A 23,668-nucleotide genomic window follows, 5' to 3' on the forward strand; every position below is an offset into this window, starting at 1 on the left:
TGAAAGGCTACATATTCACAGTTATGCTCTACAGAATGGAAGCGTGGACACTAACTGTTGCATCTATGAATCGGTTCGAAGCTTTCGAAATGTGGTGTTATAGGCGCATCTTACGTATATCCTGGGTTGACCATATTACTAATGTGGAAGTCCTGCGTAGAATAGGGAAAGAGTGTGAAATTCTCATAACCATCAAAACAAAAAAATTAGAATATCTAGGACATGTAATGAGAAATCAAGAACGTTACGGCCTTCTCCAACTGATTCTCCAAGGGAAGGTAAATGGTAAAAGAGGACCGGGAAGAAGACGCATTTCCTGGCTTCAAAAATTACGAAAGTGGTATAACACGAGTACCACTGAACTGTTCCGCGCTGCGGTAAACAAAGTCAAGATAGTCATGATGATCGCCAACATCCGGAACGGATAGTCACTTTAAGAAGAAGAAGAATAATTGGTCACATTTTGCATTTATAATATGCGACTTTAGTAAGAAAGCCTCAAAAAGTGGATATATAATGTCAGAGGATAATGACCAAGGATAAGACGGTGAACGACAGAAGGAGTTGAGAGAAGGCTCTACATTAGAGCTTTAGCTCCAATGCAGATGATGACTGTTACCTTCCGCCCGTTTTTGATATTTATTCTTTTTGAATGTTGTTATCACGTCACAAATTCGAAAGCATCTTTTTTCTTTTCCATCAATCATCAATTATTCTTATTCTAGATTACATTTAATTTGTATAGATATGTGTATAAAGATAGCATAAAAGTAGTAGTAAAACTTTGTAATGCAATATAAAACACTGGAGTGATATCCACAAACTAGCTCAGGTAAATTTTTTTCGCAATACCTGAAGAAACACAAGCATATGCTCAGAATATCGACTAAAATTGGCCTATTGCGTCACACTCTCAGGATTTTCCTAAGAATACTTCAGAGTTAGGCTCGAATAAGAAGAAAATCTCTAAAAACCCAGTTTTTTTTTAGAAATTCTATGGGCACTAGGGAGGCACTCTGCGCTAAATATCATATTACAAAAATGCCGTGATTAAAGAGAAGATGTCTTTGTATGCTTCGTGGATTTTGAAAAGGCATTCGATAGAGTACTGCATGTAAAATTAATGGGCATTCGATAAAGTACATCATGTAAAATTAATGTAGACAAAAAAATATAGAAGTTTATGATATACGTGCCATTAAGAATCTGTATTGGAATCAAACCACCTCTGTAAAATTGGAGATACCTACACCGACGAAATCTTCATATAACGAGGAGTCAGACAACGTTACATTGTGCCCCCAACATTGTTCAGGGTTTGCTCGGACCATTTATTAATTTAAAAAAAGTACTTGAGAGAGAGTCATATTAGACCTGGATCCCGCGTACCAAAAAAAAGTTGATAATAGCAAGCTGAAAATTTGTTAATAGCTTAACGGTGCCTAGTCGGACAAACTTTGATGTACGGGAACACTGGAATAGGGAAAGTTTTAATTGTGGAACAGTCTAAAAATTTGGAACGCCAGATTACGAAAACTCCCCATGTATTTTGTCGGACAGAACTTCCAATTGATTTGTTACCGTTTCATTAAACTCTCATGCAAAAATCAGAGTGCTATTTATCACCAATATAATTCCTGTCATTTGACATGTTTTCCGTGTTCCACTCATTAAAATGTCCAGTTGGTGATAAACTCCAGATTTTTGCATGAGAATGAAATGGTAACAAATCAATTGGAAGTTCTGTCCGACAAAATACATGGAACGTTTTCGTAGTCTGACGTTCCAAATTTTTAACCTGTTTCACAATTAAAACTTCTTCTGTTCCAGTGTTCCCATACATCAAAGTTTGTTCGACTAGACACCGTTAAGCTATTTACAAATTTTCAGCTTGCTATTAATCAACTTTTTTTGGTACGCGGGATACTACAGGTCTGTATGGAATAAACATCACCGGGGAATTACTTGTTTTGCAATATCTCAATTGAGAACTAAGCCAGAATTATAGAGCAGAAGTGTGAACCCTAAAAGCATAAACCGAATTGAAGCATTAGAAATTTGGATTCATAGACGAAAATTAAAGATACCTTGGACGGCAAGGAATTTTGAAAGGTATGTACCTGAAAAATGGTATGCCATTTTTACTGTAAGAGACGTTTATTAATTATTAAGCAATGCTGTATATTCATGACAGTCGATGAATGACGTGCAATGAAAGATAGAAGAAAAAACCGTAGATGACAGATGCTTGAGGCATAATTTTATTTGGAATACCTTTGCATCATATTCACTGCTCCTGATACATAAAAGGATTTTACGATCTTTATTTTTTTTAAGAGGCAACAGTACAGATCAGAAGGTAGCAACAAACGCGGTCCAAGATTGCGGCTGTAATTTTGAATATTTTGTCGAGATATTTTTCACACATATTCGTAATACATACATACTTATAATAAAGAATGGCGGTACAGAGCCCAATTTGAGAAATATGTTAATATGTGGAAAATACTCTATAACTAAATAAAATATTGCAAAAAGTAGCCTGTACCGCCATTAAGAAGAACAAAAATATACAGTTTCTTTAAATAAACTTTTTTATCCCATGCCTAGATTTTGTGTCACATTGGATTTACATACTAAAAATCGATTTTCTATAACAAGAAATCGAACGTGACTGACTCAGCCACATTTAGCGCGCCAATGAGTATAAAAATTGTTGTTTTTGCTAGTATAATGTCACTGTCAGTGTCGAATTACCAACGCACTGTTGCCTCACTGTTGAAAGTTCGCAGAACTTTCGAAAAACAAAGATATTGATGACGCGCTACTGTTTGCTCTTAATACTGAAATTTGAACGTTAATAAATAATTCTAAAGCACACGTTGTATATGGCATATGTGGTCTATATACATGCAAGTTATTAGATGATTTAAAATTTTATCTAATCAGTATGTTTGTATATTAAATACTTCCTTATACCGTATATAGTTATCTAGTATTTTTTAGATATCATATCAGTAAAATTATCGGTCATATTTCAGTAGGTACGTACCTGCTGTTGAAAATTAAGTATCAATTTTAATTCACTTGTAAAATTATAGATTATAAAATACATTATCATTATAAATTAAAGAAACGTTATCATATTTATTATGGAGGTAAACCCTTTGTTGTACTACTAAACTAATATTTCGTATTGTATTTTTCTTTTTAACCACGTACACTCACCGGCACAATTAACCGCCCACCTTGTATTTTTTTCAATTTGCGGAAATTGTCAATCTTGGATCACAGTTTATGAACGATACGGTGAAAACTGCCTTTAGAGGAAAAGAAAATAATAAAAAAAATTATTGAAAATAGCCCTAAGAGGTCCAAAGGGAGGTCAGCGTGTCTACAGGCGTCAAAATGAAAAGTTTGCTTCATGCACTATAACCGAAACAGTGGCTTAGGGAGCGTTCAAGTATTACGTAACGCAATTTTTGAAGATTTTTGACCTTCCCTCCCCCCATGTAACGCACCGTAACGTTTTTCTGTACCCCCTTCCCCTGCCTAAACGTTACGTAACACCCAAGTTTCCATTTGAACCTAAATGAAGGTACAATCCAGGGGTTCACCGTAAAAAATAAACGAAAGTTGGGAGATTTTGATTCCGTAGTTTTTTTATTTAAGTTAAAAACAATACGCCGTAACGTTTTACAAGACCCCCCCCCCCCCCCCTAACTGCGTTACGTAATACTTGAACGCCCCCTTACCGAAGAGGGTCAATAACAATTTGGTAAGGTACCTCTTAAGAAGCTCGTACTTATCTTATTGTGTTCGATAGAGGTAGTGTGAATGCTCAAAGATAGATGGAAGAAGTTCACCAAGACCATGGCATGGCTTTTGGCACCGTTTATTGGTGAAAACTTTAGATTGTTGTGTGAAAATGCATCGTAATGAAGTCGGGATTCAAGTTTTACCATGGCTGGCACGCAGTCCCGATCTTTACCCAATTGAACACATTCGGGACAAACTCAAAAAATGGATAAGAGCAAAAGTACTAAGTAACACCTAAATCCTTCGGAGAGCTCAAGACGGCTGCGGTAAAGGAGTGGCACAATATATCCCCCAATCGTATATCCAGGATATCATGAATGGATTGCTGAACCAGCTCCAAGAAGTCCTGAGGGCCAGAGGTGGCAACACACATTATTAATAATCAATTTTTTTGGACTACATTTGGATTTTTGCTAAGCATCCCTTGATTTACGATTTTTTTTAATAATTGTATTGTTTTCTTTTCCTAAAAGGCAATATTCACCGTACCTTTCATAAAATGTAGTCCAAGAATGACAATTTCTGCAAATTTCAAAAAATACAAGGTGGGCAGTTAATTGTGCCGGTGAGTGTATTTAGGCGTTATCAGCTTTAATTTTATAGATGAAATGTATACTTTTCAAAAATACCAAGTTTTTTGTAAAAGGTATATATTAAAATACCCTAAATAAGGGTCACAATACAAAACGTTTTCGGATTAAGGAATCCATCATCAGTGTTTAAAAGCCAAAATTGCATGCCTGAGCCACCAAAATGTATTGGATAAAAACCCTTTAAATGTAAATGATATGGTTGTTTTACATATTTATGTAAAGATCATCTGATGTTAAAGATATGTCTGGATGTTAACCAAGGCAACACTGGACTCTTCCCACGTGGTTGGAATTTTTTTTCTTTGAGAAAACCACACATATTGGATTTCAATAGCCAACTCAAGTTGGCCATGGCCAGTTGGGAAGAGTCCAGTGTTGCCCTGGGTAACATCCAGACATATCTTTAACATCAGATGATCTTTATATAAATATGTAAAACCACCATATCCTTTACATTTAAAGGGTTTTTATCCAATACATTTTGGTGGCTCAGGCATGCAATTTTTTGGCTTTTAAACACTGATGATGGATTCCTTAATCCGAAAACGTTTTGTATTGTGACCCTTATTTAGGGTATTTTAATATATACCTTTTTCAAAAAACTTGGTATTTTTGTGATTTATGGTATACAGCCAGCCACAGGAGTTTATTTTCCTCGTGGATTTTATATTTTTCAATTATGATACATTTTCGTGTTATCGCCAAATAAAGCGGTTTTCGTGGTAGACTCAAATTTATCAAACAATTTCAGAAGACATAATGACTACAGAAAATATAATACTGTATCAAATTATACTCATTTATATTCTTTCTGTTCTATTTTAAAATAGACAATAAATAGAAACATTAATATTTCAATTTTTATGAAAGGTTAAAAGACAAGCACGAAATATCTATTTCCAAAAACATGAAATATGGTTAATTGATTTTTTTTTTTTTCAGTTGATTGTATTCACACATGGTACTGTACTCAAGGTACTATAATACGTAAATCAGATTAAATTTCTTTTCGGAGTGACGTAGTTTTCGTGATAAATAAAACCGGGCATACCTCTGCTACCTGTACTCGATAGTAGATGCACGTATAATAAAAATCAGGTTTAAAAATATCCCGAGACATTGAAGGTTTACCATCATTATCTTTTAAAAATAATACGCCAGATAATTACGAACAGCATGCAAGTTCATTCCTCTTCTTCTCTGATTCTTCCACAGGACCGGAGTAGAAATCTCGGTGGTCACGGAAAAAATGAGTATCGACTAAAAAGGTATAAAACATTCAGAAAAGCTGTATACAAAGGTGTATATAAGAGGACGAGACCTCTTGGTTTCGTCACTTGGGGCAGAGAGCAGCAAACCTACGCCTCTCTGATGATGACTCCAAATAGAGTCGAAAATCGTCGATTTAGAGTGCTGGTTTACGCTCTCTGTTCTAAGTGAAAAATAAGACAGTTTTGCCTTAGCATTGCAACTTAATAAAAATGGTATACATTTTTATTTCATTTTATATTAGTTTTACTCCTTTGAGTAACTAGGTTCATTTTCCGTTGGAATTTACCAGTTGAACAGACGGGGTCGTGAATTGTAAGTTTTTGAATTCCCTCTTGTCTTCTTCGCTTCAGCATCCATCTGGCTTGCAATTTTTAGAAGCCTTGGAGGTGTTACCAGGAAAATTGTCCAATAAGTTTTCAATTAAATATCTTTTAGGAATGTTTTTAATATTTCTATTAGGTTGAAAACTTTAACACTTTGACTTTCAGTTACCAGATGTCGTTAGACACCTACTCCATAAACGTCAGTTGCAGTGCGGGGATAAGCTCTCGGAGTTTCGTCACTTGGGGCAGAGAGCAGCGAACAGCGAACCTACGCCTCTCTGATGATGTCTCCAAATAGAGTCGAAAATCGTCGATTTAGAGTGCTGGTTTGCGCTCTCTGTTCTAAGTGAAAAATAAGATAGTTTTGCCTTCGCATTGCAACTGAATAAAAATGGTATACATTTTTATTTCAAGAAGAAAAAGCTTGTCGATAATAAAAGGTTTCTTAAATATCAATATTCTGGAAATACTAGTTCGTGGAGATAGCAGTATATCGTTACAGAACTTCTTCTTTTTGACAGTCTTTGACTTTTCACAAATCTTGCAATATCACAACCTTCATTCAATTCATTAACCTTGTCGTTTCTCCTGATTTTCCATGTGCCGTTTTCCTCTTGTACCGAGCCATATACTTTTCTCAGTACAAATTATTTTTCTCTCGAATGTCCGAGGTACCCTATTATCTATCATACAGTTGTTCAAGATCAATGCATAGCACACGAGCGTTTGTTTATTCCTATCCATCAGCTGTCTTATAATCAAAATTAAATTTATTATTAATCTGTCTATTTTCCATAATTTTGTTAAACAAGCCTGTTAGCTGACTTGTTCCTGGCTCTCCTAGTGTTGTCTATACTTATCTAGGGATGTGATGTGTTACAACTCTTTTACCTTTATTTTTTGTAGTCTTTTAGCAACTTTTTGTTTTTATTTTCGTGACCATTGCTGTTACTATCTCCGTTAGTTCATATGGTTTTCTGTCAACTTATTTAATAAACCGATTTTTTAAACGCTTTTCTTTACTTCAATAGTTTGCATCAAATCTTTAGACGTTAATTTGACGGACTTTTCTTCAATGCAAATGAATGAAAATTTGCAGTCATATGCATTCCAGGGAACAATACACGAATAGTCATTAAAAATTTTTGAAGTTATACTCCTTTAGGCGCGATTGAGATTGAGGGTGAATTTATATTGATCTGCGCGCATGCGCACACCGACAGTTTGGTATTAGTCTTTATACGGGCTCTGATTGGGTGTTGAAATGATCTGTCAATAATTGTTCAATATGGAGGTTATCGGTAAACAAAAATGTTGTATAATATATTAGTTTTTATTGTTGTGAGGACAGAAATAAAATCAAATTTATAATTATAATGACTTTTTAAATAGTTTTGAAAAGCCACAGGTACGTAATTCTAAATGTTTCAGTTGTATTCCAATAAAAAATTATCTTCATACCTATTTGGAAAATGTAAAAAAAATAATGTACTTACCTAGTATGTACTTGCTGTGCTATACCCCTAGTAGGCAATGCTTTAATTTACATAATCTGATTACGAACAAACTTTCTACAAATTTTCATCTAATGTATATATTATTGTTGTATTTTAATTCGACAAAAATCAAACTAATAAAAATTCATATAAACAAAATGTCAAAAAGTTGTTCAGTTTGTGTATATTCCCACATGACGTACACGCGAAAGGTGGTGCAGTTTGAAATCGCTTCGACTCTCGTACGGCGGGATACACGGGAGGTAGGTTCAAGCCCAATGCAAGTTATATCATTTTTTTATTTTTTTTATAGATTTTATGATTGTAAGTATATTATTATATAATTTTTTTCAGAAAATACGTATTTAATTAAAATTTTTGGCAACAATTATTGTTCAGAAATCATTTGTGGCATTTTTCAATGTGTTTGTGTGTGTTTTATTCTTGTATTTTTTTAATTTGTGGTATTGTTTTAATAAAAAATTTTGAAAAGTAGTAGAGAAACTGTTTAAAGTATATTGATTTCGTTGAAATCATATAATAGAAGTATAACTTCTTACGTGCGTACAAAGTACACACATTCTTTTTTTATGTTTATTAATTGTTTAAATAAAAAAAAAACCATTTTAATTGAAAATGCTTAAATTCTCTTGTTTTTTACAATGTAGAAACTTAAAGCTTTTACGGATTGTAGCTAATGATATGAACTATACATAATTTCACTTTTTACGTTAATTGTTAACGTTATGCTTCATAAATAAACAATAGTTTCAAATTTTGAACGCTCATATATTTGTTTATATATAAATCGGCGTTTATTCGTGTCAAATTTCAATACGATACGAAATAAAACACGAAATAAAACTTCAACCAAAACTCGAATTCAAAAAATTCATGTTTTTATCGTAGTCTTAGAAAAACCATCGGTAGGGACCTTTTGTGCTACAATTAACATTAGAATTCGTTTTGTCGTATTAATTAATCAAACGCTTTTCTTTTGTTCAATCGTTTGGGTCAAATCTTTGGACGTTAATTTGACTGCCTTTTCTTCAATGCAAATGACTAAAAATTTGCGGACATATGCATTCGCGGGAACAATACACGAATAGACAATAAAAAAAAATTTTGTTTATTAATTGTTTAAATAAAAAAACGATTTTAACGGAAAATGCTTAAATTCTCTTGTTTTTTACAATGAAGAAACTTGAAACTTTTACAGATTGTAGCTAATTATATGAACTGTACATAATTTCACTTTTTACGTTAATTGTTTACGTTATGCTTCATAAATAAACAATAAAGTTTCAAATTTTTTGCCGATTCCGACTACTTTTCATGTTTGTACATCATATGTTTTAAACATATTTTAATAAACATGACGATATATTTTAATGTTTGAAAAGTGTAAGACTAAAAAGTAAAAAATAAAAAAATATGAAAAAAATATTTTAAGAATCGCTTTGCTTTAGTTACGAATGACTAAAATTAAACATAATATAAAAAAATCAACCAAAAAGCCAAAAATAAAAAAAATTTAAAAAATCTAACACATTTGTTAAAGAAAAGCATGGTGCGGAAACCGTTTATTCGATGAAGACGCGTCACGCTTTTCTTTGACAAATGTGTTAGATTTTTTCAATTTTTTTTATTTTTTGCTTTTTGGTTAATTTTTTTGTAATATGTTTAATTTTAGTAACTCATAACTAAAGAAAAGCGTTTCTTAAAAATATTTTTTTCATATTTTTTTATTCAATAATCTCTTTTACACTACAGTATTACACTAGTATTTCAATATTTTCGTATCAGTATATTTAATCTTATTAAAATATTTTGCTTTATTTGTTGTATACTTAGTTGGCTTTTTTTTGTATGTTTTACAGTCTTACTTTTACCTCTCTTGGACCAACTTTATCATATACATATATGATTTTTATACGGTTCTGCATTAGATTTTGGTATGCCTACTTTCACTTTCTTTTAGGCTACCTTATAGTTTGTTGTTCTCGCTTATTTTCTTGCCAGTTTATACAATTTTATCGTCTCTTTTATTTTTTCTTGGACTTGGTTTCATCACCAAAAGGTCTCTTTATTCCCAAAATTCTTTCCTGAGGTTTTCCAAGTATTTCTCTTGTAGTATCTCTAAGTGATACTAGCTATTATGTCTCCAAATTGTATTAGGGTTCCTTTTCATGTATCATGTACCAGCTTAATTTTTTTTAGTTTTGCCTTGATTACATTATATTTCTGACCTTTTAGCATCTGCCATTTTAATATGTTTCTCTCCTAGGCTGATATTTTACAAATTTCTTTTACACGAGGAATAATGAGGGAGTTTTGAGTTATTTATTATATTTAAAACAAGCTTTACTAAGCCAGATATTAGTTATTCTTGAAATAATAATATAACAGCGTTTTGACCGTATTTCTTTTTAAAATTTAAATTTTTCTATAATGTAATTTTTTTCATCGTGAATCCGGTCCTGTTTCCTCTACGTCTTCTATTAGGAGTCGAGAGAGTAACCAGTTCAGGTTCTGTAGCTGGCTTGCGTGTAATTGTATCGTTTTTATTCATGAAAGTCAGCCCTAAGGAGGAAAAGGAGTGCTCGCTGATGATGATGCTGCATGTGTATGTTCATGTGTTGTTGATGGCGACCAAAGACTTAGCCTCGGGGGGTGTGTATATGTTTTTAACGAGGCGCCACTGGTCATTTGGTATTACAGCATGTCTTTGGAGAAGAGTCTGGCTGGCATCTTCTTGAACTACAAAAAATTAAATATGAATTTATAATCGACGTTCATTACAGATGGTCTAGTTAATTTAAAAAGCGGAATACATATTTATTTAGATTTCGAAACAGGTTTGGATTCTGTTTGGATGGGTACCTTACTGTTGACTCTTTGGCCCGTTTGCACTGCTCGTTTGTTTACTTCCTAACGTTTACTTATTAATAATCATTAAAATTTACTAAAAACTTTGACTTTAAAATCAGAAAGAAGAATTGTATGTCATTCATATTATATCTACAAAAAGTGATGAAAGTTTAGAAAAATCTATTAACTAAAAATAAAAATAGTTTAAAACGATGACTTACTCTAGAAGTAGAAGATTGTTAAAAGATCTTGAAGAGAAATATTGCTAAGACTGTAGGCTCTAAACAAATTCTATGGTGGATTTATAGAAAATAATGTTGAGTATGCTGTATGCTAGATATCTGCTACTCCAAGCTACTAAAGGCACCATAGACCAGAGCATTTAGCACTAAAAACACCCGATTAAATTGATTTTTAAATATAGCACCTAAAGACTTAAAACTTTTTGTATTGTGTTCAAGATGATGTCAAGAAAAAAGTCTATTTTAGAAAAATGGGTAGAAATACATAATTGCATTTTAAGTGCAGAAGTGCATCCAAAAATTGCATAAACATGGCCCCCGGACCACCTGGTGCCCAAGGTCACTGCTCAGGCATGTTATCTTCTCGAGTTTGGAGGGTTTTTGGGTACCAAGTGCACCGTGGGTTGGTTCTGATGCCGTATTCTTGTTCAGCGGCCCCAAAAACCCTCGATTAATCTGTTTGAATCAATTTAGTGCCGAAAACTCTCAAAACTTCAGATGCCGTGCTTTAGCAGTGAACCTGGGAACCAGGTGCTCCGGTGGTCAGTTCTGATGGCGTATTCGTCTTCAGCGACTCCAAAAACCCCGAGTAATAAAATCTGGCCCTCAATACACTTAGTTTGACATGTTCATGTACTTTTGGATGCATTTTATGCACTTTAAAATGCATCTACGCATTTCCACCCATTTTTCTATAGTAGACTTTTTCCTAACATCATCCTGAACACAATGCAAAACATTGCAAGTTTCTATGAGCTGTATTTAATAATCGATTTATTTTGTGATAAATGCCCAGGTCTGGTATCATTGAAAAGGTTTTTAACTCACAAATACGGAGGCTAAAATTTTGAAATAGTAGTTGTCTATTTAAATAGCAGCATGTCTTCTTTTAAGATGCTCTGCTGTTGTATTAGGACGTTTAACTTTTTGTTCTTAAACACTTATGTCTGCGAAACTCTTAAACGTCCATTCCTAACCTAACGAAAATACAAGCAGGTTCAACGGATTTTCATCATCATTATTGGTCAGCCATTCTTGTCTACTGCCTAGCATAGATTTGCTTCAACTTCTTTTACGTATTTTGGTCTTGAGAGCTGTTTATCCAGTTGCTTGATACCCTGTTCATATCGTCGGCGTCGCTCCGTCTGGTTGGTGGTCTACCTATACTTCTTTTATCATCTCTCGGCGTTTATATTGTTGGTCTTATGATCCAACGGTTGTCGGCCATTCGGGCTATGTATGTGACCTCTCCATGTAACCCAGTAAATGAACGGGAAATACGGCGATACCGTGTAATTTTCAGGGTCAACTCCGAAATGAATGAACATTTGGATTTAGGTTCTTCTTACCCTCCACTTCAAAGTTGAACTTGTGCCGTTGGTTGCTTTTGCTTGGGGGGTGACAGTCACCCCTTCACGGGGATGAAAAAACGAGCGTTTAAAATAAATCCGAAAATGGATAAATTGTCTAATTCTAAGCAAATTTTGTTCTAGAGTTATTTAAGTAAGTCAATACTTTTCAAGATATTTTTGCTTGAAAATGTTTTCGCAAAAAACACGTTTTCAGTCGGTTTTTAGCAAATAACTCAAAATCTAAGTATTTTATCGAAAAAAATATTAGCAAAAATGTAGCATAGAAAACAAAGCGAAAAGAGTTGTGTATTCTTGAAGTCTATAGACCCATCAAAAGCAAAGTTGTAACTCATGAAAAAAAGTTCTTATTCTTCAAATTACAATTCGAATATTTCAACGTGAAATAACCAAAACATAAAGCACTTTTCGGGAAAAAACCCATTAAAACTTTTTAAAAGTGTTTAAAAAAAGCTTTATTTTTATTTTTTATAAAATTTTCTAGCATCAAAACTAAGCGAGTTACGCTCAAAATAAAGTTGTCCCCTTTTTTTTTGGTAAAAAAATCGTGAAAATCTCTCCCTATTTAGCACCCCAAATGAAATTATTCGTTACCGCAAGACGCTGAGGAAGAACCGAAAGAAGAAATTGGATTGTGTTTTATCAACTGCTTTTATTGTTTTCAATTTTTTTAGTCCAGATTACTTTACAGTAATAAATTAATAAATGATAATGAAGTTGTTCATACAACTCCAAATGATGAATACATATAATTTAAAAATTGGATTATCCAAGGACATTATCTATCTACAGTATGTTTTAGTTCGAATTAACATACTTAATAGACTAAGTATTTCTAGGACATTCCTAAGGTATGCTCATAAATTTTAATCGAATTTCATTTCGGTAATGTCATATGAAGTTTACTTAATTTAGAATTTAGCGTTTTCGTAATCCGTTACCACAAATTCGACATGCATATTTAATTCCTATTCAGTACCTATTATCATACTAGAAGTGGGTCAAACCAATTCTTTTAGTGATTCGATACTTTGGTATTAATTCACTCTGACTCTGTAATTGGTATTGATTCACTATGACTTTTTGTCCTATTAAATATGGTGAAAATAATCTTCTGTATGCCCTGTTAGAGAGAGAGAGAGATGGGGGGGGGGATATTGCCACCAAAAAAAGTAAAAAAATATGTTTGTTTTGATTTGTAATTGTTCACATTCCATTCCACAATTCTGGTGATCTGTACTAGCTAACTCTTGTGAAGGTCTAGTTCTAGTGGATGGATACAATATTTTATGTTCTTATGCCAAAGACACCCGTATAGTCAAAAGCTTATACTGGGTTAAATAAGCTTCTGTTATTAAAGTCATATTATTAATATTTCCTATTTCCACCTACTCTTCAGAAACATGTACCATCAAAAAATCAGTTTCGAAGCGTATAACGGCATTTGAAATGGGGGTCTACCGTAGAATGTTGCACATACCGTGGACCGCACACAGAGATATGTAAAGAAAATAGATCTGGCTAGGGATATGCCACTCAATGCATCGGGATGTAACGCCGTGTAACCTAGTGTAACCCTTACAAAGGTTATTGGCTAGCTCAGCCTGGCGTAGGTTCTGCGCTGTGCAACGATGAATCACTCTTCCAAGAATCTAAGAGAGGTTAACTAATAACCTTTGTAAGGGTTACACTAGGTTACACTTCGCACCCCACGTTGGGCGCCAAGTGTAACCTAGTGTAACCCTTACAAAGGTTATTGGCTAGCTCAGCCTGGCGTAGGTTCTGCGCTGTGCAACAATGAATCACTCTTCCAAGGATCTAAGGGAGGTTAACCAATAAAATTCGAAAGGTTCACATATTCATTTATTGACCTTATTAAATCAATTAAATACACATTATCGCCATTCAAAATACAGAATAAAGGATAATTGAAATTTATTAACAAAAAAAAAAAAATAAAAACTTATTGCAAGGAAATAGTTCGTTCAGTAGCACTTCGCGGACACCTGACTGCAAGAGGCTACTTATCTTATGCGACCGTCGAGGGATCTCTGTTGCTGTCTTCAGGTCTTGGAGGGACTTCGGCTCCACGTGGCCTCTGTTGGTGGAGGTGTTCGGGTGCAGGCGCTTACTGTAGTTTCATGGTCACCGGTGCAAAACGGCGGCTAGATGGTATTTGATTGATATAGCCTGGTACATGGGCTCTCCCCAGCGACCCAAATAAGTTGGGAAACACCTCTTGTTACAGATAATATTACATTGGTTTTACTTATTTCAAGTTTTATTCAAAAGAGCGCAAATTTTCCGAAGGCACTCATTTTTAAGTGGTTAACATATTGGAGAAAAACTAGTACTGACGAATATTTAATGCTCGCTAATTACAATAAATAGTTCAGGTTTCAGAAAATTATTATTTGAAGTACGTTAAGGGAATAGGACAGGAGCCAGAACAATTGAAGTGCGGAACTTAATTTTTGCATAGCGAATGGGAACTTAATTTGAATGGAAAGACTGCAGAATGAAATGTTAACTAAAACAAAAAGGCTTGGAACGACAATTAACTCAAATGTCAAAGAAACAAAATAAAGAGAAAATCTATATATGAGAAGTAAAACACAAAGGAAGACAAAAGGATGAATTATAGAAAGGAGATGGAACATTGTAACGTTACAGCCGATATCAAGTACGGTGGTCTAGCTATCTTTGTCTGTCGTGCGAGTGTGAGCGTATCTACCAAGAGGTGGAAGTAATGGAACGACAGTTACACAGAGGCGGCAGCCATCATATGCTAGAGAGAGAAAGTTAAGCGCCGGTAGAGAGAGATAGATAGACCACCGACCCGAACTATGTGTGAAACAAATCTATGTGTATAAGATCTTTGACCGCACATCGCACAAATAATTCAATACTAGAACTTAGCCTAAAAACTAGGCTCACTACAACTGTCAACCAAAACATACTGAGATATTTTGGACATATAACTAGAAGAAGAGAAGGCATGCAACGAATGATAGTTGAAGGCAACGTAGCGGATGAAAGATCCAGAGGAAGATCTCCAGTACGATCCAGATTACATGAGGCCACTACATCCTTACGATAGAGAAAAGATAGAGAAGATTAAAGTCACCGACTCTTAATATCCAATAGCAGAAGGAATTTTATAAGTCAAAACAAAAAGGGTGGAGGAGAGAATTTTATTAAATATCAAGAGATGTTAAACAATATCATCTAATCCCTACTCCACGAATATACGACTGTTTTGGATTACCTCGACAACGAATATTTTACTGTGCAAAATATGAAGAACGAAAGTAAATTGCAAATTACATTGTTGTTTATTGGAATAATTATTAGAGCCATTTACTTTCGTACTTCTTATATTGCAGACTAAAATATTCATTGTCGCGACAATCCAAAACAGTGGTATATTCGTGGAATGGCCTATATGCCGCTTAAACCGTCATTTAATACGGTATTTAAACTGTCATACAATTCTTAATGACATCGAAAATAGTAGAAAATATGACCTACGAGACATCAAAAAATCACTGATGAAATTCAATAAAGAAAAATTATTGTAATGTACGTTCACTGAAAAGTAATGAAACAGGTTTCAACATATATACGTATCTTAGCATATTATTAAGGTAAATTGCTTATACGGCAATTCGCAAGAAATTAAAGCGAGAATTTAAAAAGCAAGCATTCACCAAGATGTCCAAGCTTTTCAAAACGCATAATTTAAGTTTAAAACTGAAAATAAAACTTCTACAGAGAAGCTTCTACATATTCTATTTTTTTATGGAGTAAAGTCTTGAACCTTGACTGAAGCGACTGCGAAGAGACAAAGTACCAGATCTCAAATCTCAAAGTACTCCGGAAACTTCTAAAGAGAAATAACTAATTTACACGGGAAAAGAAATTAGAATAACAAGGTTCTCATACTGATTTCTTCTGGCAGGTCTAAGTAATGTGTTGTGTTGTTTATATGGTTATGGTATTGACCCCAACGAACTGTCAATACTGATGGAATGGGCAAGAAGTGAATTTAATGCGACCAGGATGAGAGAGTATAGTCAGGGAAGGATAGAAGATAATCTTTCGTAAACAAAAAAAATTGATAGTGGTAGTCAGGGTTGCCAGATTGGGGTATTTTCCCACAATTTTGGAGTAATTTGAAAGCGTCTAGGGGAATTTTTCTAAGCAGAAATGGTTGGGGGATTTTTTGGAGGGGAAAATTATGGAAGATTTTAAGGGCTTATGGTAAATTAAATTTGCGAATATACATAGAACTGTATATTATACTCTCATATAATCGAAGACGATAAGACCTATGAATTATTTCCAGAGCCCTCTGTTGATAAGTTGTATAATTTTGGATCACTGTTCTCTACATTTTACTACTAATTTATTAAATTGCGGCAAAAATTTAAATTTGGGAGATTTGAGCTTCAATTTGAGGGAATTTCAGTTTCTAAGTAGGGATTTATAAAATCACATCTGGCAACTCTGGTGGTAGTTGTAGCAAATTTTCCCTGGCATTCTCTGTCTCTCTCTAGGACCTCTCTCTTGTATGTTGGCCGCAATCTCACTTCACTGTTTGAATGGGACGGGGCCATTCCATCAGTATTGACAGTTCGTTGATTGAGCCACAATATGACGTTATTATAAGTGACCTAACCAACAATCCACAATTTTACCAAAACGCTCTTATTACATTAAAGTTATATATAAAAATAATAAAAAGACAATATAAAGATAAGAAAAAAAGGTTTCTTTTTAGACAAAAAGAAACGAAACAAATGAAGAACGATATGAAAACCCAATAATTACACCTAGTCCTAGCAGCAGAAGAAACAATTGGAGGAGATAATGATCAGATAAATTGAGGCACTCAGAGCAACAGTGGCCAAACTAATTAAGGCTATGGGTACATAATTCGCAAATATTTTACGGGTATCCCTACTTTTTCTGTCTTTACACGGCAAATTACGTGTAGTAAAATTCACACTGGTATGGATATGTAAACATTACTAGAATGTCATTCTACTTGAAAATGTCATCATTAATTTAAAGAGATGGCTTTTGAATGTTCTTGGATAACTGTTATTTTTATAATTGCAGATTATTAATTCAGCTAATAAATGTGATAATTTTTTTACTAACTATGTATTCAGTGATTGTAATAGTTTATATGTACCTACAACAAAAACTAATACTCAATCGAGAAAAGAGGAAAAGTGTTAAAGTGATTTTTTATAATATATTGTTAATATGGAACGCTTACAATTTTGAACAACTTTAACAACAAAATACTTGGATCACAGAATATATTATCCTGATGTATTCTCTGCTTGGATCGTCCACAAATAATACACAATAAATATATTTTTATTAAGTTCACGTCTTAAATCAATTATTTATCAATTACACTATATATCAATAATATTTAATCAATAACTCAAAATATTCCCGATGCAATGTCAAATATTTAAAATTGTCACTGATTGTCAGTGTCTGACAATATATGCTGACAATATTATATTGGGCTGAGTGCGTTGTAAGACAAAGATAGATTTGGAAAATATTACCACGGCATTGTGTTCATTTTTTTCGAATCCTGAAAAATCCAATAAATATTTTTTGAAAAATTTAAACGCAGAATGAAAGACTAAATTATTACCGAGGGCCGAAAGTCCCTTAGAATAAATAAAAAGTTTATTTTGAATGAGATATTTGAAATTAAAAATCACACTAAATTTTCTCTTAGTTTTTCACCCCTGTAACTTATTAAAATAAACATTATAGAAGTTATCAGGAACTTTCGGCCCTCGCTAATAACGTAGTCTTTCATTCTGCGTTTAAATATTTCAAAAATACTTATTAGTTTTCTCAGGATTCGAAAAAAATGAATCCCCATTTGAATAGCATTGCAGTCGAAAATACGTACCGATCCTCTTAAAGAAGGGAAAACTTTAATGTAATAAAAGCGTTTTGGTAAAATTGTGGGTGTGGGTTAGGCCACTTTGCATCTCATAGCGTCTAATTAATGGGGGTAATGAAAATTACATTTTGTAACTAATTCGTTAACTAATCGACGTTTCGATTTCCACTCTGGAAATCGTTCTCAAATTTGACCAACTACATATTCGTTTGACTCACCTCTACACCATACGCGACATTCTTCGATAAAGTGTTCGTTTTTACGATGACCAGAAGTATGTGGTCAAAGCCGCATTATGACTAATAGATTTCAGATAAACCAGCTGTGTAATCGGAACCAATGATGATAGTAAAAAATTCTTAGGCTCTGACACATATTATTTCTTAAAACGAAAAAAATAATTGCATGGCGTTGCCTCGCTTAAATGTGACTAACACCAATTTATGAAAACATTAGTTTCCATTATTCGGAAAGGTTAATGTCTACTTATTGTCTGTCATATTTTTGTTTTATGATCACTTTTAACTTTGTCCATTTTTCTCAATAGTACAGAAGGTAATACTAGAAAGGTTTCTTTCTATACAAGAAACACGATGAAATTTTGATTGGCATAAAAAATAGCCGGTCCACATTTAGGCCATTTTACTTTTCACATGGGAATCTTACGAGTTCATTATTCTTAATAGATGCGAACACTTAAAAAAGTCAATATATGTTTGACTATTTTTGAACATACGTGTTTTTTGTAAGTACTTGTAGAAGGTAATAAACAGGCATATAAAATTTATTTTACTATTTTTGTTTAATTTATTTTATTTTATTATTTTATTTTGTTAGCGATGGTCCTTCAAATTAAATTTATTTTATTTTTGTTTTATTTATTTGATTTTATTTTATATTTTATTTTATTTTATTAAGAAACACGCATGGGACCGTTTACTACTCCACGTAGTGTGTGGTCGTGCGATCTGTGGTTCATTGCGTTTATGTCGTTTTCCTAAAAGAAAGCTATTCTTCCAATAAGATACATTAAAATGACGGAATCCCAATTGCGTAGGTTTTATAATCACAACCATTGTTTGGTTTTGGGGCTATTTTGCAAGTATTCAAATTCACTGATGATGGACCGATAGGTTCGAAAATCGTTCTGATGAACACATTTTAATCAATCCATTGGGATTTTTAAAAATTTTAGTAAATATACCTTTTACATAGAAGTGGTTTTACTTCATGTTCCAGTTTGTTTAACTATAAGGTATACAGCCAACCCAGGGAACTACCCTTTTAGTTTAAAGATCATTTACTTGACTAGGGTAAAAAAATCCTTAAAAATTACGTTTTTTGTTGTACATTATATATGCTGTATTGTGTGGGTTGAGTAATTGCCTTGTTACTGAATAAACCAGGCTTTGCGATATTTTCGTAATTATCCTATCCTTACTCTGTGGACTATTACGTCACGTCACAGTATTTGGCAAAACTCGAATTCGATTGTCCAAAAACTCTATCCGGTCATCAGAAAAGAAAATTTCCTCATTCATGATCGTATTCTTTATATCAATTCTTTATTTACAGGCCTCTTAAATCCATATGTCACCCGACTAGGTGACATAATAATTCAAACCATTAGGTATTGTTATAAGAGATTTATCCTGAACAATAATTGTTTTAATTTTTTGTTTCAGATATACCAAACCTCAAACTTTCGCCGATTGTATCGGTAATGAATTACCTTTAGGTTGGGAAGAAGCTTTCGATGGCCATATTGGTCGGTACTATATTGATCACGTAAATCGTAAGTATACTTTTTTTGATTTATGCTTCTCAGCTATTTTTATCTAGAATAAAGTTCTCTCAGAAATTACGCTTGAAGCGACCGGCGATTTTGAATGTCAGTTACGCGCGGTATCAATTTTTTAAATAAATATTTAACGCAACTCATAAATATTGGTGATATCATTTTAGCCCAGCCGCACATCAAAGAAACATGAAACGTAAATTACGTTTCATGGAAATAAACCACTGCTAAACAAATATATATCCGGCCATTTATGAGACTCTCCGAAAATAAAAATTTGTCATGAGCATGAATCACACTCGTTTCATTAGTAGGCGGACTTTGAGATTTTTTTAGCAGTGTTTTCTTTTCATGAAACATGTTTTTCGTTTCATGTTTCATGTTTTTCGTTTCATGTTTCTTTGGTGTGCGGCTTGGCTTAAAGTCTTCTACTTTAAAATGTATAATATACGTCTGAATTGCCAATATAAATGAGTCAGATTAAATAAATTATTAGAAGATTTTTTTTTTACTTAGCAACAACCTTTTTGTTTATTTTAATAGTATTTTATATTTTGACAACGAAACTCGATTTGGGCTTCGAAACGTTAATAAATTCATTTTTTAGTAAAATTGTGGCTTATTTCCCATAGAAAACTTAATTTTTAAATAAAATTTACCTATATCAACTGGATGGTAAAAATTCGATATCTTTTGATCAGAGTGTTGTATCGACAAAAATCAACTCATATTTTTTTGCAGAAATTGCTTGGAATTAGCTCATATAATAATAATTGAGTTATCCTCCCACTCAAAAAGGTCCGGAACATTGTTTAAATAATCAAAATCTAAAAAAATTCAAATTCAAGGAAAATTCGATTTTTTTCTTCGTTTTTTGATTATAACTTTAAAAGTATTTACTTCCGAGAAAAGTTGCACTGACATAAAAGTTGTGTAATTAAATTTCCTACAACATAGGATTGGTTAAGAATTTTAAAAATTGTCACACTTGTTGCAAAATAGCAATAATTGCGAAAAAAACCATAAAAAACAAGTATTTGCATTTTACGTTTTTCAACCATTTATGCTACACTTAGGACCTTCATATTTTACCCAGAAAAACTTTATGATATAATAAAACAATACTGTAAATTTGATTAAGATCGGTTCAACAGATTTTGCAAAATAAATTTTGCAATCCAGCTTTCACAAAAAAAAAATCCTTTTTCAAAATGTTCAGGACTGAAAATAAAGCAGATAGCAAGTTAAATTTTGTAAAATATTGTTTAAACAATTGCATATGTTTAAACATAAAAAAGAATGTGTAAAAGAAACGTAGAAACGTAAGAAGTTATAAACTTCTATTATAATATAATTTCAACGAAATAAATATACCTACTTAACAGTTACAATACAAAAAATTAACAATAATTACCAAAAATGAACCAAAACTTAACAATGCCAAATATTAAAAAAAAAGAAAAAAATATGAATCGTCCGGGATTTGAACCCGCAATCTCGCGATTTTTTTATCTCTGGTCCAATACTCTACCAACAAGGCCATCAAGCCGCATGCTACTTACCTTTCAGATATACATAATTATACATCACGGTGACAAGTGAAATATAAAAATAGATGTTTTATTATTTTACGCCCAAGGAAGACAAATTCAAAGACACAAAATTATAATAAAAAACCTTTTAAACCACCTTTTTCAAATTGCGCAAGTTGTATTATTAATATTAATGTTAATAAATGAAATATAAATATTTTGACGTTTCACAATTTGACAATTCACTTTTAACTGCAGTGCCTTAAAAATTTTAAGGCACTAGTGCCTTAAAGTAGCATTTTTAAAGCTCCTATGGAGTCCTAAAAATTGCATTTTTAACACGTTTGTAGAAAAATATATTTAAAAACACTAATATATTCTTTCCACACCTTTTCTGGACTGATACATACATAAATTAAAACATTTTGAAGTATAACTTCAAAAATATAATATGAAGACTATTTAAAAAGGCAGTATAACTATTAACTAACCTTTGTTGTTTCTCTTCCCACAAATTTTAAAACGCAACAACCATACATAACCAAACCGTCAACCGTCCAATCCACAGCTGCGCTACAGCTGCCATATTGGATAATTATTGACATGCCATTTGAACATCCAATCAGAACAAAGTTATAATGCGCATGCGCCGGGATCGTAGGTTTTAACATATAAAAATTCACCCTTATATCGCGCGTAGAAGTATAACTTAAATAAACTTTTATTCTCTAAGTTACAATATACGAACAAAAACAGTTTTTGCTAAAAAAAGTTTTATTTTAAAGGATAGAGTATGTGTTTTTATTTTGCAATAAACAAATTTATTATTTATATCGAAATTTACTAAAAATTTAAATTTATCAATCATTATCAAAGGTCATTGGAATGCCCAATCAGAGCAAACGTATCCGCTGTCCTGCGCGTAGCATCAAAAATTAATGTTTATTTAAAAAAATTTCTGACGCCGTGGTAGTTAACCGATTTTAATTTCGGAAATTGCAAATGAAAGGTACAGTATTCTTCTATACGTAAAAAAAATTCAACTTGCTTTATTTTCAATCCTGAAACATTTTGAAAAAATGAATTTTTTTTGCGAAAGCTGGATTGCAAAATTTATTTTGCAAAATCTATTGAACCAATCTGAATTAAATTTACAGTATTGTTTTATTATATCATATAGTTTTTCTGCGTAAAATATGAAGGTCCTAAGTGTAGCATAAATGGTTGAAAAACGTAAAATGTAATTTTTACTTACTTGTTTTTTTTTATAGTTTTTTCGCAAATATTGTTATTTTGCAACAAGGGTGACAATTTTTGAAATTTTTAACCAATCGTATATTGTAGGAAATTTAATTACGCAACTTTTATGTCAGTGATACTTTTCTCGGAAATGAATACTTTTAAAGTTATAATCAAAAAGTGAAGAAAAAAATCGAATTTTTCCTTAATTTTTTGACATATTGATTATTTAAACAATGTTCCGGACCTATTTTAGTGGGAGGATAACTCAAATATTATATGAGTTATTTTCAAACAATTTCTGCAAAAAAAAAATATGAGTCACCTCTCAACATCCAAATGTACTAATATTTTTACAGATGCGCCCTGGTCTAATAGTGGAGTCTGAATCATCTTAATTTTTCTTTCATTTTTTACATCTTTTTTGGGGTTCCAAATTTAAAATTGTATAACTACTTTAATGTTTATAAAACCAATAAATATTTAATTTTCAGAAGCAACGCAACTAGAAGACCCACGACAAGAATGGAGGGCAATACAAGAAGCCATGTTAAGGGAATACCTCATAACCGCTCAAGATGTTTTAGAAGTAAGCACTATAATAATTTTTATCTCTTTAAACATTTGAAAATATTGATTGAGTTGACCATATAAGCAAACATTTTTAGCTCATGTGCTTGTTCATGTTCATTACGAAATATGTGTATCAAAAAACTTAATTAATTAGATATTATAGTCACAGTATTTCGAATATTTCGTTTCATCTTTTTTTTTTTCTAATTGTGGCCGTATAATATGAATGAGGGTTAAGCGGATGATTAATCAGCTGAATATTTAAATACCAGACAAAAAAGAAACAGTTAAATACCGCTATTTTTCCTTAATTGCATTCATTAAACTTTTAAATTTCTATGAAAGATGAAAATTTTGAATTTGACCCGGCGAATAAATAAACCCACCGTTGACTTATGAACTGACGCAGAAATAATTGATGACATAGCACGATTACGAAAAAGTGAAAGCAATTAATGTACAAATAATAGTAATAAGGTATATCGCGGGGTCATAATACCTATCATCAAAATATTTCCGTGGGCTATAATTGTCGTAATTTATTGAACATTTCAATTAGTACCAACTAAAATACATACGTTAAATTGTTTGCTAAC

The 23,668-nt window shown here is 32.6% G+C and overlaps 1 protein-coding gene across 1 annotated transcript in view; it reads left to right on the top strand.

Moving 5' to 3' along the window:
- The window catches only part of LOC114327550 (protein kibra), a 177,417-nt gene that overhangs the window by 41,685 nt on the left and 112,064 nt on the right, over window positions 1–23,668 (top strand). Inside the window, exons 2-3 of the mRNA XM_028276225.2 lie at window positions 19,616–19,725; window positions 22,994–23,088. Of these exons, the coding sequence (XP_028132026.1) occupies window positions 19,616–19,725; window positions 22,994–23,088 (205 nt within the window). The remainder of the gene's footprint in view (window positions 1–19,615; window positions 19,726–22,993; window positions 23,089–23,668) is intronic.

This window comes from Diabrotica virgifera, chromosome 1 (genome assembly GCF_917563875.1).
Source record: "Diabrotica virgifera virgifera chromosome 1, PGI_DIABVI_V3a".
Lineage (NCBI taxonomy): Eukaryota > Metazoa > Arthropoda > Insecta > Coleoptera > Chrysomelidae > Diabrotica > Diabrotica virgifera.